Consider the following 16,237-nt stretch of genomic DNA (forward strand, 5'->3'; position numbering starts at 1 on the left):
GTAAATAATATAAAATTGAATATTATATTCATATGGTCTTGAAATTGTGCAATTGTTGTAAAAAAGCTGTGGTTTTAACTAAGATTTCATTTGTGACATCTTTCATATTATTTTTTAAAATATTTTTTTAGTACGAAAATATTTGAAAGCAGCTTTAGAAAACAGTAAGAAAGTTGTTCTAAAGGCTTCATTTAGAATATCTTTTTTGTTACTTTCTAAAACAACTTTTTAGTACAAAAAATTATTGAATTGAAAAATTTTGTACTAGATAGCCGTTTTAAAAAGCAATAAAAAAACTGTCCCAAACGAAACCTAAATTCTTTGGTCTTCATAAATTGTAATTTGTGCAAATGTGTTCGACCCGTGCACCCATTCGAAGTGATTTGTAGCCGTCGGATTATTTATTGAGATTTGTGCTAGATTGAGATAGTAAGTCAATGTGGCAAAATTCTTAAACTATTTGTTGTAATGATTCTCCATCAATTATCATCTCTCACTTTGGCTTGTGGCTCTCTTAGTTTGCTATAATTATAAAACTTATTCCGTGCAACATCCGAACGGAAAGAACCGTCTGAATATGTGAGTGTACACATTATGTACATATTTGTACACATTGTAAATCAAATCAATGTACACAATGTTTATATATAATGTGTACACTCACAATCCGAACGTTTCTTCCTGTTTGGATGCTGCACATAATAATTTCTTCTTAAATAAACCTTAAATTTCTCTCTTTATTACATTTCCTGAGAATGAAGGAGCTGGTTTCTATGACAATGTGAGTGCATTTAGATCAATTTTCACAACCAAGCAACCACCAGCCAACAAATTTGAATGCATAGCCACCACCAAAGAAATACATAACATAATAAAAAATAATATCAGAAGATCTTATCATAGATTATATTCATTATAAAAAATATCAATCCCTTAGTCAACCCTATAGCTTTATTCATTCCAGCTAACACATTTTCCTCAAGAAATGGTCCACAGCCTGATGTGAATGTAATCTATTTGGTCCCTATCATATTTGCTTGTTTTTCAAGCCAAGAACTCCAATTTTATAGCCAATTTAAAGTTTATTTGGGATAAATTTTTTATTGATTTTTAAAACAGCTTTTTAATATGTTTAAAAATAAATTTATATTAAAAATTACTTTAAAAAGTAGTTAGAAAGCTATCTCAAACGAAGCATTGGACTCAACTTTTGCATTGTTCTTCTTGAGATAATGTTGCACAATATTTTCTTTTTTTAAATGATTATATTTTTATTAAAAAAATACCATTTTCATAAGAATTCTTAGTAATATATTTTTAACATCATTTTAAGTTAAATTTATTAATTACTATCATTCTAATTAATATAAGATCTTTAATTTTAGTGATTTGCAATAAATTCTCAATATATTGGTAATAAATGATATTAATTATTAATTCTGTCAATAATATATTATCTTATTTAATTAGTAAATTTCATTGCATTGCAATAACTCATATGATTTGTAATTATTATTATGATAAATTATTATCGTATTAATATATACATTATAAATCATAGATTAATGACTGCATGAAAAGTATCCTCAAATTTTAATTTGTATATTAAAAGTAAAATCAAATAATTAAATAAAAGAAGTTATTGTTAATAATTATAATTATTATGATTACTAAATATAAATTAAATAATCATTGCAACTCATCAAATTAGAGAAACAACTTAAGAATCTTACAATTGACAATAATAATAATAATAATTCATAAATTTTATGTGCCTTTAATGATATCATTAATAATGAGTATATAATATATATAATATAATATAAGATCAACTTGATTGATTATATTAATCTAATTAAAATCCAAATATTCTATAATTCATGCTAATTGCATTTTAATTAACATTATATTTTCTTATTTATCCCATCTCATCTTCTTCCTTTATAACCCCAACACTTCACAAATTTAAGTGCATAAAATACTTTATTTTTGGGATATTTAGATCAACTAAAGCAAATTCATACACTCAACACATATGAAGGCTTTAAACCCAAGGTATCGATCTTGGTTGGAAGCTAAAGTTCCTAACTAATAGATCAAGATGAGCTGCGTAACATGCTTTATGATTTATTACTGATTTACTCCCCCCCCAATGAACGAGAAATTATTCTGTGCCGAAACCGGATGCAGAACACTGTCCGGAGACCAACTAGAATGAGCCACTTTAGTAGTACTGAGCCGCTGTACCGAGGAAGAGGTGACTTGACACATTGTGGTTGGTTCCAGATGACGTTCGACGTCCTCAAAGAATAATTTTTGCCAATGAACAAAGATTCAAACAAAATAATATTTTTTACTTATCCTTCTCTTAGCTTTCCTCTCAGTTGTTTCTTATCAATAACAAAATGAAATAATAGAATTGAAAGAAAAAGTAAAAGGCAGAAGAAAAAGATCACATCTTGATCTCATTTTTGTTCACCAATGTCCTTCTCAGCCTTCCACCTTATTCCCACCTAATACCTCCTATTTTCCAAAAAAAAAAAAAATTATTCTTCCTATTTAAAAAAAAGGAGAGCTATATAATTAATTATAATTACTTAATTACCTTCACGTAAGCACGTTGAGCAGCTCTAGCTCTGTGCATCCTCATCTTCTCCCTCACAAACCTTTCATATATAAAAGAAGCTCCTCTGAATTGTGGAAGAACAAGCCAGGCCACCAGCAAAAGCTTTATCTTATACCATATTGGAATCCTTAAAAAAAACAAAAAATCCATTTTAATTATTTTCTAATCATGAAATTTATCCAAAATTTTAAAAAAGATTAGTATAATTTAAGTATAATTAAGATATTAATGAAACATTACCAGTATAAAATAGGTGCTGCTATCATCTCCATGAGAGTGATGAATGAATAGATGATCCAATAAGCTAACCATTGCTCATCATCAAGCTTCGACGTGCTCTCTATTGCTTGAACAGAAGCGTATCTTTCAATTCAATTCAATTCAATAATCATTAATAATATAGAAAAAAAATTAATGAAAATATCTTAATCAAAATGTAATATTATTATTTATATTTTTGAATTTGCTAATATAAAAACTTATTAATTACTTTCGTCTCAAACTAAGGCTTAGTTTGTGACAACTTTCTCATTATTTTTTTAGAAAGCTATTTTAAGAATCAGCAAGAAAGCCAGCACAAATATTGTCGTCTAAAGCTTTATTTGGGGCGGCTTTTTTGCTGAATCTTAAAACAGTTTTGTAGTAAAAAAATTAAAAATTTTGTGCTAAAAACTTGCTTTATGAAGCAGTAAAAAAGCCGTCGCAAACGAAGCCTAAATCTAAAAATTCTAAAATCATCGTAATATAATATATTAATAAAATTGATACATTTAAAAATTTTGTATTGATTGAATTGTAATTATAATATTCTCACTAATCAACTAAATAAATATATTTTTTAAGAGAGGGAGAGAGAGAGAAGAGAGATAAACTTACAAGGGGTAAAGGAGCATGAGGGCTGGCCTGCATATATGAATTGAGAAACTGATTTTAAATAATAATAATAAATGAAAAAGAGGAGAGAGAAAGAGAGAAATATAAGAAATTATACCCAGCGAGAGAGATGAGATGAGAGAGCAAAGTCCAGAAGAGGTCCATTGTGAAGAACTGGAGATTGAGACCTGGAAATTCAGAATTGATCTCTCTATGGCTCACAGAATGAAGAATTTTATCCTTTTAATGGAAGATGAGTAGAAAAAGAGAAAGAGAGAGAAATCTTTATTTATTTTACTAGAAAGAGAGAGAGAGAGAGAGGTGGCAACAAGGGAGAGAGAATCGGATTCTTAGCTTCTATGTGGCCGCCTGGCACCGACTAGTTCACCAGGCCAATTAAGAGAGAGAAAAAAAATTGTAATATTAACAATTATTTTGAATTAACAAATATCTTTATTTGCAATAGGTGTTCTAATGCCTCGCAGAACCAAATTCGTTGAATTTTATGTCTTAATTTGTATGGGTAATTACATACTATAAAAGAATGATAGCGTAATGATCATTTAAGTTTTGTTTGTGACATCTTTTTTATTATTTTTTAAAGCTGTTTTCTTATAATATCAAAATTTATTGTTAATAATTTTTTTTAATAGAAAGACATTTTAGAAAATATTAAGAAAGTTGTCTCAAATAAAACCTTAGTTGCTTGGAAATAATGAATATGTTAGAATATTATAACTTTGTTTTATTTTTTCATCATCATTTACAAGGGATTTTAAGGTTACAAGATTTCGTTTGAGACAACTTACTGTTTTTTAAAGCTGTTTTTTAATAAAAAAATTATTGACTATAAATTTTTATATTAAAAATCTGCTTTAGAAAACCATAAAAAAGCTGTCGCAAACGAAACTTAAGTATTTAACGTACTTTGCAAGCGTAAAAGATAATAGTCGGTGAGAAAATTTAGTAGGAGATAGTTCACAATAGGAGGTGCGATGTTGATGAAGGACAACGGAAATGATTGATGATAATGATGATGCATAGCAAATTTGTTATGGTGTGAGACACCGATCGTATCTATAAAAGTTAGATGCCGTGCAATATCAATCCATATTTGGAGTTTAACATTGACGAATGTAATTAAACGTATATATTTGATGGTATTGATTATAAAGTGCATGATGTTGATGATGATGATATGCATTGGTTTACTTATACTATTTAAAAGACTAACTTTAATTTTAATCATCTTATATTTAACACAATTAAATATTGCTTTGTCAACAAACAAAACTTGGAAGCGAGTTTTTCCTATTCCGTTAATAGTCAACTTCGCGGGCCATCATTTATGGCCCATTAAAACCTTAAGAGGCAAACATTGTTAGGACTCCGGCCCGGCTCGTCTAACCCTTCTCTGTCCAGATACTAACACTATGGAGCCCATGCATCTTTATGTCTGCAATAATTACTCGTATAGAGGAATCCTTACGCCGGACTTAGTGCTGTTCGAACACTAATAAAAATGTTCATAATAATAATATGACATATACTTTTTTTATAGTGTGTATATAAATTTATACATACTATATATAAACTGTATACATAATATGCACAAATTTGTACACACCGTAAATACAATCATAAAATTTATACATATTATGTACAATTATACATAATGTGTAGGGGTGGAACCAGTCATAATTTTCAAAGGGAGGCCAAATTATAAGTAACTGTTGGCAGATATGTCAGGGATCCAAGGAGACTGCGTTCCTTGACGAGATTCGACTTGGTAGTATGTACAAATTTATATACAATAACATATATCATATTTTTATTAAAGTTAGGACGTACAGTAAGTAATAATTTCTCATACAGTAGAGGAGGGAGGAGCAAATATAATAGTACATCTATGAGCTCTGCCCTTATTATATTATATTATTTCAAAATAATAATTATTATTAAGATAAGTACCGAATACTTGGGATGGTCATCCAAGTCGATGTAAATCCGCAGAACCGTCCACCAGCTCGTCAGCAGCATTAATATCTCGTCATGCAACCTCCATCCACCCTACTTCAATGCTCCTCTCTACTAATATCCCAGCTAAGCATTTCGTCGAACACATCACATGTGAGCGCTGCTGAAAAAACCACATGGCCGGCATCCACAGAGTAGTCTCTCTCCTTTTTCTCGTCATGTTCGTGGCCGTCGCGACGTCGACCGATGCGCCAACCGTAGACCAGCAGTGCGCGACGGAGGCGTCGAAGCTGACGGAGTGCTTGGGATATGCGAGCGGACAAGACAAGTCGCCGACGGGGAAGTGCTGCGGATCGGTGACGGATATAAAGGGGAAGGACCCAACTTGCCTTTGCCTCGTCATTCGCCAGGCCCATGGAGGCGGCGGCGGCTTTTCCGCCTTTCATCTCCGGCTAGATCGTCTACTTACTCTTCCTAAGGCTTGTGCTCTTGCCAACGCTAGCGTCAGCGACTGCCCTAGTAAGCTTATCTTCTTATTAATATACATGAATGAACAAAAAAGAAATCTTTTTTTTAATTGAGAATCAAGCTTAAAGCTTTAGTCACATTGCTGTTTAGTTGTCTGATAACTACTTGAATTTTATTTTAGGAAACACGATTCTTCACTTTTTTATTTTATTATTTCTTTTTAGTTACTTTTTATGGTGTTTTCATATGAAGTTTTGGTGTTCTAATTATAATCAATTAGTATCAGAGCATTGTTTCGAGTAGGATTGCCGTGAAATTTTCTATCAAAAAGTTCAATAGATAAAGAGTTTTCAGGTTTAAAGAACTATGATATATGATCTTTTGTATCAGAATAGGTTTGTAAAGAAGATGAAACATAAAAGGATCTAAAAGCTCTTTTAGTTATTCAAATATGTTTGGCAAAAGAGGCATTGACAGAGTTCACAGAAGAAATAACTAATTAGAGTCTGCTAATTATATAAAAATTTGAAGAACGTCATTTTAATGCATTGTTAGAGTTTACTAATTACATATTTGCTCTTGCAGAGCTTCTGAATTTACCTCCAAACTCACCGGACTATGCTATCTTCACCAATGCTTCTTATGGTAAAATCGTATAAGAGCTTTCCTTCCTCATAATTTATTGCAATAACTACAACAAAAAAGAAAAAAATTTCATCAGCTGAAGAACTTTCTCACATTTTTTGTTGCAGCAAATTCCTCAACTACTCCATCTGCAACTACTGAATATCCATCTGAAGCAGCCATGAAGCTGAGCTGCAGTTCTTTTCTCATGATTGCCTTATCTGCTGTATTCTTTTTGTTCTTTCAAATAGGAGCTTGAAATCTTTCACTTATCTGTTTTTTTTTTCCTGCAAAATAACTCAAGAATACTTGATCAGGTCAAACCTTTTAAATATATTCCTTTTAGATGGTTCAATGGAAAATTTATTTTAGATGTTCAGATATTCCTGTTTTGTTGTGTTTAGAGCATCTCCAACCGAAAACTCCATTTTACACTCTAAAATTCCGTAAAACATCAAAATGCGGTAGTTCATCTCCAATGGAACTCCATTTTTCTTTTTTTGCGTGCTTCTTTGCGAAGGTAACCATCTCTCCCCTATTTCGTGCGCTTCTTGCGAAGCTATGCAAAGTGCGAAATCGATTGTTTTTTTGGTTGTAGGTGAACATTCGGACGCCAATATTAGCGTTGCACTGTTCACCTACCGATTTTTGGCATAAGATTTAGAATTCGAATGTAGCGATTTGCTGACGGCATATAATTGCATGCAATTCACTTGAGATGATCTTAAATAGGCATATTGGCTGCACAATTGAAGCTATTTGCATTTATGTGATTGAGGTTATAGTTTCTTAAAAGGATAATGGGATTCGATACCCTTCTCTGATAGCATTATGTGGTTTGTTCTTTCTCCTAGTCTTCTTAGTCTGATTACATATGAGCTATATATTTTACCTCATATTGGCCTATAGGCTTGCAGTTTTTTGAAACTGAACAGATAAAATAGCTTAGGAGGGATAGATTGATCAGAAAATGGAATGAACATTTAAAAGAATGAGCTGATTTATTGAAAGTAGTAAGACAATTGTCTCAATGAAGCTCTAATCTGTCCCATCAGTTCAAGAAATCTCAACTTGTAAGCATTTTGTAGGGATAGATTGACCTCTGCTGACACTGCGTTGACCTTTTTTTTGACCGTCTTTGAATTAGAAATAGAGAGTGTTAGTAGATCGGTCAAATCATTATTCAATTAAATTTCTATTAACATGCTGACATTGTAATGAGAAGTGTATTAGATTATCTCACTAAGGCTTCATTTGGTATATACTTTTTAATTGCTTTTTAAAACACCGTTTAAAATGCTATTTTAGGCTTCGTTTGGGACGGCTTTCTTACTGCTTCTTGAAGAAGTTTTCTAGCATAAAAAATAAAATTTTTATACTAAAAAGCTGCTTTGTGAAGCATTAAGAAAGTCATCCTAAACGAAGCCTTAAAAAGCCTAAAGCTTTGATTGGGTTAGCTTTCTTATCTATTTTTAAAGTAGCTTTTTAGTACAAAAATTTTTAGTTCAAGAAATTTGTTTTTAAAAAAAATATTTTAGAAAATAATAAAAAAACTATTCCAAATGAAGCCAAAGGGTTCATTTGGAATGACTGTAATTTTTGGTAAAATTGACTTCAAAATTACTATGAAGGAAATAATTTTTTTTTAAATTATTATAGAATAAAAATTATGGTTGAGATCTGAAAAAGAAGTAAAGCTATGTCAAATGAAACCTAAAATGTTATAAAGACATGTCTAAAAACTCTTAAATCTATTTTAAAATGAGTGAAAAAATAATTATCTTTGCATTTTATTCATTTTAAATTTAATAAAAAGACTTTGAGTTTGATATTATTCAAGATCCATTGAAAGGAGTTGATGCTCACAATCTTAGTGAATTTCTCTTTTTTTTTTAAAAAATATTTTTTATCCTAAAATAATAAATTAAAAAATAAAAAGATGAGAAAAAGCCAATTCATCAAGAATGGTTTAAATGTGATAATTATTATGGAATTAAAAGAGATTCAAATTGAAGCCATATATATTATTAATACAAAATTTTAAATCTATTAATGAGAGGCAACGCATTGATATTTCTATACTATTGAAGGTGGAATTAAAATTAATGCTCTCGTTCCACTAATTATTTTTAGTGAATAAGAGAAGATGGAATATTAATGTTTTGTTTGGGACAGCTTTTTGAAGAAGATTTTTAAAATTATGTATTAAAAATTTACTTTATAAAATAATACAAAAGCTATTCCAAACGAAACTTAAGAGAGAGAAATATTATTTTTGCGAAAGCATCAATATTTAATTATTTATAAAAAAAAAATTGTCCTTCAAAAAATAGGGATCATTCCATTGCATTCAAATCTTAATTATTTATTAAATTAATATCACTTTAATTCCATTTTTAAATTCTCATCCAAATATAAAAATTCATGATAAAAATACTATTAATATTTTCCATTTTGATCAAATTTTAAATAAAAAGTAATATTATGTGAGTGAATATCTCAAGAAAATTCTACAGGATTTTTTTTCCTAATAAGAATTCAGGCATATATTATTTCATAAGGTGAGTTGCGGTGGCAGTAAATCCGGTGCAACTAATTTCTCCGACGCTGAAACTGAGATTCTCCGCCTAGGGTTTCGGCTGCCCCCCTTTGGATCGGCGAGTCGGCGATGGATCCCGACGCAGTAGCTCGGGCTTTCGTGGAGCACTACTACCGCACCTTCGACACAAATCGCGCGGGCCTGGCTGGCCTTTATCAGGACAGCTCGATGTTGTCTTTCGAGGGGGAGAAGATTCAGGGCGCCGCGGCGATCACCGCCAAACTCACCGGCCTTCAATTCCAGCAATGTCAACACAACATCTCCACCATTGATTGCCAGACCTCTGGACCTGCCGGCGGTGTGATCGTCTTTGTGAGTGGGTCTCTCCAGCTAGCTGGCGAGCCCCATGCACTCAAGTTTAGCCAGGTTTGGAATTACTTATATCTCGGTTTGTTGTCTTGCATCATATAATTATATCATCGATCTAGCAATGGATCTGAATTATTTTTGTTTTGAATTTTGTTGTTGTTGGATTGGGTGAGAGTTTTTTTAGGTGGCGGGACGTTTGAATCTCACCTTCTTTCTTTTTGTTTTAAATTCATAAGCGGTTGAAAAAGTTCCGATGATCTAATTTATTTCATCTTACCGACTGTAGTTTATGCTTGTGGCTCGCAGCCTTTTGGGGTTGTTTATGGATTGGATTTTCCTTTTCCCGTTGTCCTTTTCCTTGTACTGATCAATAATGATTCTGATTGTCATGCTCCTTCAGTCCTTCCATTATTTGTTATATTGCCTATTCGCAATTTTTTTTTCTTAATTTTTTCTAGCTTTTTGCAAGCAGCCGCAAAGCAGTGGCACTTTACACCATGTTTGGATGAAAAGCACTATTTTCAAGAGATTTTTCTCAAAAAGCTGCTTTTAGAATTTTTTTTAATTGCTTCATATAGAAACCGAAATAGAAAATTTCTTTATCTCACTGAATAGGATCGAGATATTATTTATAGAGGATAGATTCATTTTATTACAATAAATCAAATCATCTAAAATAGAGAAGAAGTAAACATAAAGTAACAAGGTTCCATGCAAGAGCCCACTAAGAAGTACAATAAAAAAACTCATAAGACCCTCAATTCCTCTGCTTCTGTATTTAAATTTCAACGCTCCCTCTTAGTTTCGATGAGTTTTATTTATCATTTCCAACTTGGGTCTTAACTCTTAATTCATTCTAGAAATAACCTTGGTGAGAATCTATGTTGCACCGATAAGGCGTGCTATATTCGATACACTGATACACGGTATGTCTCCGATACAACATCAATACATGTCAGATACGGTATCCAATTAAAATACTATTTAATTTCAAAAGGACACGTGTATCCAATACGTGTAACCGTTGAAAAACAAAAAAAAAAAATCCAAAAAAGGGAGCTGTCGTATTTACTTTCACGGCTGCAAGTTTGGTTCTCTCATTTCCGAGATGGATATGAGTCTCTTGATGATATGAGAATATTAGAAATTGCTAATATTTCACTTGATAAGCCTGAATTAGAAGCTATGATATTTATTGAAGATGATATAGAAGTTCAAAGACAAACCACTAAAGAAGCTAATCATATCATTCCTTGTATTGAATAGTTGAAACTTCATGTGCTAGACAATTTATGTTTATGCTTTTGTTGTTGTACTAGACATTTAATGCTTACTTTTATTTTGATATTATAAGCTACAATGCTACAAATGATGTTACTTTCATTTTTTTTGTAATTTCAAATATTATGCTTTGAATGCTTTCTTAATTTTTATGTATGATTTACAAATTATAATGCCTTGTCCGTGCCGTACTCGTATCCTGTATTTTTAAGAATTGACGTGTCTTTTATCTGTATCGTGTCGTATCCGTGTCGTTGTATCCGTATCGGTGCAACATAGGTGAGAATGTTTGCAATTTAGTGATGAGTTGGAGCACGTTGAATTGATATGGTTCCATTTTCTATCTTTTCTTTAATGAAGTGTCAATTTATTTAAGCATATTTTATTCTATCATGATGCATATGATTTTTCACATGCTTTTTGTTTATCATAAAATTGTCTTACCGGCTCTTCTCTTGAGATGAGTAATTTTCTTATGTGCTGCTTTACATATTGCTTTTTATTAATCCCAGTGACTAAAATTTCCCACACAAAAATACAATACCCTAAACTGGACTTGTGATCCATAACTAAGCTGATAGGACTTGATGATCAAAACAACAAACAATAATATAAAAAAAAAACAACAATTTACTCCAAATAGATCCAGAAATAACACAAAAGAGCTATTTTTACTAATTTTCAAGCAAAGCAAGATAAGATACAAGTAGATTCATTGTTCGAGAGATGAATCGTCTCTCCTACAATTCCTAGAAGCTACTAGGAATCCAAAACCTCACAAAAACTATTGCAGAAATTCCAAAACATACATAAATACCCCAACCCACCATAATCTATCCCCTTAAACATCTTAAATCTCCTAATAAATGCTCCTTACATCTTTCCCAAAGAGTTTCCTCCTTTCTCAAAGAGTTTTCTCCCAAAGCCTCTTTTCCTATAGATGATAAAAGAGGTCCTAGACCCCACTTGGGCAGTTGGATTGCTGTTGCCAGCTATATCATAAGCCCACACAACTTGCATCAATAAACACCTCAATCTTCTTCTTTCAGTTTTTTTGAAGGAAAATTCTTTTCCTTATAATACAAACTCCTTGTCTTCCAATAAGTTTATGCATAAATTGATTGATTTCACTGACTAAAAATTTAATATCAAGTCCAGCGTTAAAAGGATAGCTTAGTCTGTAAACAAGTCTTTGATGCTGACCTTTATTCATCAAAGTATGATCTTTTTAACATATAAATTCATGGGAGACTTTGATAGTTTACACCCCGACATTCATGTTTCCTTATGGAGATTCAAGACATATTTGTGTTGTGAGTTTGGGATATCCTTTTGTGATCATTCCAGCTCTATACCTTGGAAATGTTTAAGATTTTTTAGTGAAGAAGTCTCTTGAGTTTATTTATTTCTTTTGCAAAGTCTCGTTGAGAATAATGTCATCGATATAACATTCATAATTATATTTTAATGTTTAGGTGATCTTTTGACAAAGATAGTGTGATCCTCTTTATATTTGTATGTACCAATAATCCAATTGCTTGAATCTATTGAACCAAGCATGTGAGGATTGCTTTAATCTACATACTAACCTTTTGCGTTTATAGATTTTGTTTGTTGTGATAGATGTCTGAAGGTTCAGAGGAATTTTTTTGTTGACTTCTTAACGATTTAGTTAGACGCAATAGATTAGAGTACCCTTAAGTTGTTCAATTATATTAAATAAGAAAATGTCTTGTTATAGTCAATTCCATATGATTGCGGAAACTATATTGTGGACCTCCGAAAGAGCAACGGGCCAAGTGGATGCGACAGATTGGATCATACATATGATTAACCATGGAGGATAGCAGCTCTCGCCTACGCACCTCGATGTGTAATAATATATATGACATAATCACAATCACGGGTTTCTCCCAACCGATACATCAGCTCGAAATGGAGTTTATGAGATAGTGGAATTTAGTTTCCCACGGGCGCAAGCCCTCGTGATTAATTACATCCCAGGCCGAAGCCCGAGAAGACTCTCGATTAAGGATCATACATTATCCCTTCCAAAGTGGGATTGACACATAGGGGTAAGACTAGGAAGTCCTATCCAAATGAAGAAATGTCCAAAGAGGCTTGGTGGACATGCGGGGTTCATACCAGCATTCGGAGGCTCTAGGGTACTAAAGGAAATCTGGAGAAAATGAAGTTAAGCATCCAATCACATGCGTGAGAGAAGGATGGAGGTGGCGTCATCTATATGACGCAGATAAGTACGATTTAAAGTCCCTGAAGAAGAGGGAGCTTACCCACTATTTAGGCATACTACGAGATCGAGTGTAGTAGCCTCGATTCCTAAATCTAAGTTGGGTTTAGTGTTCTACGCACACTAACACCCATGTCCTAACTAATGCAGTGCAAAATCTGGACTTATCCCGGCTTGGATTGAGGAGCCAGCTAACCACCTAATCGCTTTAAAATCATGCTGTCAAGTCAATTATGAGAGATTGGTGGGTGGTACAGTTTTTTGGAAGTATGATCGACATTTAGAGAGTTTCCTAATTGGTCATGGACTTATGTTGGTAGATGCTCCTAACTAATGCAATTAAAATTTTATTTTAATTGATTTCTAATGCAATGCATGCTAGTTGAAAAGTCAAAGCATGAATGCTTTAGATTTAAAAAAAAAATAGGCTTATTAGAAAATAATTTTTAGAAAGAGACTAGACTTCCCCAGGTCCGGCACTTCATCCTCATAGGTCAGATTATCCAGACTCTACCCACAGGTGGGGAAGTGTCTCAAAGAAGGAGAAAGAGGAAATGCAATAATATGCATGCGACCCCGGACGATTCTGATAATTTTCTAGATTCATTAAGTGTCTATGTTATTTAAACTTAAAATTTTAAGTATTAATTATGAGTAGAAAAATATTTTTAGTCATTAAAGAGCCTATCGAATATCCAGGCTAAAATAAAAGCGGCATGCAAGAAAGAAACCTAGAAAAAACAGGCAATTTCTACTGCGCAAACAAAGTAAACACATCAATATAAATCAACTAATCAAGTAAATGTTCATAGGCCAACTGCCATTTAATTACAACCTAGGGTCTGCAAAAAATAAAGTGGCTGGGCACTACTGTCAATAACACGGATTTTTAAGCCTATGACTGACGCAAATGACTTTTAGTGGGACATTGGTCTGAAGACTCTTCTTTGGATTTCTTCTCAGTGGGCTCCTTTAAATTCTTGTCCTTGGACTCCTTTGAATTCTCCTCCTTGGACTCCTTGGATCTCTCCTCCTTGGACTCCTTGGATTCGTCGTGGCTTGAATATTCAAACGAATAGACAATTCCTCCCCAAAGGGGGTATTGCCTTTTCTCTTTGGATATCTAAAGCCATCCAAACCCGATATTCCAAATGGAAGAAGACTCTACTCTTTGAGGATGCCTTCTTATTTGGGAATTCGAGCTGGATAATAATATCCACACTCAAAGTGCATTTTCACAACTCTTCACTGATATTACAATTATTACATTAATGAAAAGCAGTAAATTCTAAACTCCCTGCAAGGTTATCCTAATAAAAATCCCAAGCAGATATAATCCCAAGCAGTTTATATATAATGAAAATAAATCAACACAGCTAAATTTGATCATGTTCTTAATTATGAGGGCTAAGCAGTTCTTCTGTAGCACATGTAGCAGTTATTATTTAATGATTTATTTAACCCTCATTTATTTAGGGGGGCTGAGCAAGCACCTGCACAAAACAAAGTTAGAAATCATGATATTTGCCCCCCTTTAGCATTGCATGAGCATGACCACCTGCAAGAAAAGCAATATATATGTCGTCCCTAACCTAGGGGTAGATCTAACGCACATCACATCAATCCACAGGGTATAGGAAAAGTAAGCAAACACGTCAACAATTCATCACAGCATGGAATGAAATCATCGGAAAGCTCCAGCTTACAGCAGAAAAAGTAAACACTGACCTAGCTTGGGTCTAGAAGTGGTGTCCTAGCAAACAGATCTACGTATGTGTAAGGTTTGTGTGGCTTTGGATAGGTCCTATGTAGGATTATTAGTTCCGATTGCCTAAGGTTAGAATATGTGAAAGGCTAGAGAAGGAAATTTTAGTTGAAGTTTAGATATTAATGAATCGGGATCCATTTTAGTTAATTTAGTTTGTTGGTTCAGTTTTAAATGCTTAGGGTAGTGATATTTGAAGTTTAAATTGTGTTAGCCAATTTTGGAAAGTCTCGGGTCCTAGGTACTAGGCTGAGGAGGCCCAAAAAGTCACTATAGGAAATAGACTATGTTTGGAGCTTCTAACACTTTAGGTAAATACTAGACCTTAAGATGAGTAGTTAGACAGGTAGTTTGCTAGATTTGGGGTTTCCTAGGCAAAGTTATGAATTTTCAAAGTTTCGGGCCCTAGACTATAGGCTAGGGTTGACCAGAAAGTTGACTTTTGGATTTAAGTTAGTTTTTGGAATCCTAATATTTTTAATAAAAAACTAGACCCTAATTGGAGTTGAATGCAATTGAGTTTGCCTAATTTGAAAATTTTTATAATTAGTTATGCATTTCTAAAGATTGGGTATTTAAGGGAGTTATCTAAATTATCTAATTAAGGGGTAATTTTATGGTTTTGATCCAAACAGATTAGAATCACCCCCAAATGTCAGAAATGACATAAGGAGGTGTTCCCAAGTATTTGGGAAAAATTTGGAATTTTTAATAATTTTTAATGATTTATTAGGGGCAAAAATGTAATTTCTAATTAATGCTAGACTAATGGTTAAACTAAGGAGCCCTATTTATCTAAGGTCAAGAATCAGATTCTGAACAGTTTGAGATATGGTAGGTAATTTTCTGATCTAAGATGGATTTACTGTAATTTTTAGAAGGTATCGGGGCCCTATTTATCCGGTGAATTAGGGTTGGTTAATTAAGGGGTCTAAAGAGCCCTAAAAATTCTTAAAAAATTCTGGGAGGTTTGTGATGTCATTAAGTTTAAGTATTGAAGTTTTCATGTCAATCAGTGATCTACTCTAACTCCTACAAATTTTCTAAGTTCGCTAGACGGGTCCTTAATTGTTGTCTTTAGGGTGTCACTACGTTATGGGGGTTTAAAATACAATTTTAGACTAACCCTCAAGGTAACAATGTAATGGAATACACAAAAACAGTAAACACACCATGTCCTTAGATCTAGGAGAGCCTAAACTAAGTGGTGGTGCATCCTACACATGCAAACTACGATAAAATAAAAGTAAATGCGCCTAACGAAGTGATTAGTGAATGATTGGAACTCAATAATCCACTAATCCACTCCCCCATGATTTGCTCTTAATATGCATAATCTATGTTTAAAATTTCATGAATAGTGGATCTCCAAGAATTAGGGGATTTAATATATAAGTAATTTTAAAACCATTTAAAAATACTTATAAATATATAATTTTGAAAATTAATGTAAATAAAAATAAT

At 32.6% G+C, this 16,237-nt stretch overlaps 3 protein-coding genes across 3 annotated transcripts; 2 read left to right on the forward strand and 1 right to left on the reverse strand.

The window, feature by feature from the left end:
• Positions 1-2,288: 2,288 nt before the first annotated feature.
• LOC110111858 (protein HVA22-like) lies at positions 2,289-3,794 on the reverse strand. The gene is made up of 5 exons (XM_020843897.2): positions 3,618-3,794; positions 3,503-3,529; positions 2,867-2,989; positions 2,606-2,753; positions 2,289-2,523 (listed from the first exon to the last, which is right to left on the reverse strand). Exons 1-5 carry the CDS (start codon positions 3,662-3,664, stop codon positions 2,491-2,493), a joined length of 378 nt encoding a protein of 125 aa, XP_020699556.1. The 5' UTR covers positions 3,665-3,794; the 3' UTR covers positions 2,289-2,490.
• A 1,755-nt stretch (positions 3,795-5,549) lies between these two features.
• On the forward strand, positions 5,550-6,842 carry LOC110111829 (non-specific lipid transfer protein GPI-anchored 1). Its single transcript, XM_020843853.2, has 3 exons — positions 5,550-5,995; positions 6,530-6,589; positions 6,697-6,842. The coding sequence occupies exons 1-3, from the start codon at positions 5,653-5,655 to the stop codon at positions 6,825-6,827; spliced, it is 534 nt and encodes a 177-aa protein (XP_020699512.1). The 5' UTR covers positions 5,550-5,652; the 3' UTR covers positions 6,828-6,842.
• A 2,275-nt stretch (positions 6,843-9,117) lies between these two features.
• LOC110111835 (nuclear transport factor 2B-like) lies at positions 9,118-9,593 on the forward strand. Its single transcript, XM_020843863.2, has one exon. It carries the CDS (start codon positions 9,237-9,239, stop codon positions 9,576-9,578), a length of 342 nt encoding a protein of 113 aa, XP_020699522.1. The 5' UTR covers positions 9,118-9,236; the 3' UTR covers positions 9,579-9,593.
• Positions 9,594-16,237: the final 6,644 nt, after the last annotated feature.

The sequence above is a fragment of the Dendrobium catenatum genome, unplaced genomic scaffold (assembly GCF_001605985.2).
Source record: "Dendrobium catenatum unplaced genomic scaffold, ASM160598v2 fragScaff_scaffold_621, whole genome shotgun sequence".
Taxonomy (NCBI): Eukaryota; Viridiplantae; Streptophyta; class Magnoliopsida; order Asparagales; family Orchidaceae; genus Dendrobium; species Dendrobium catenatum.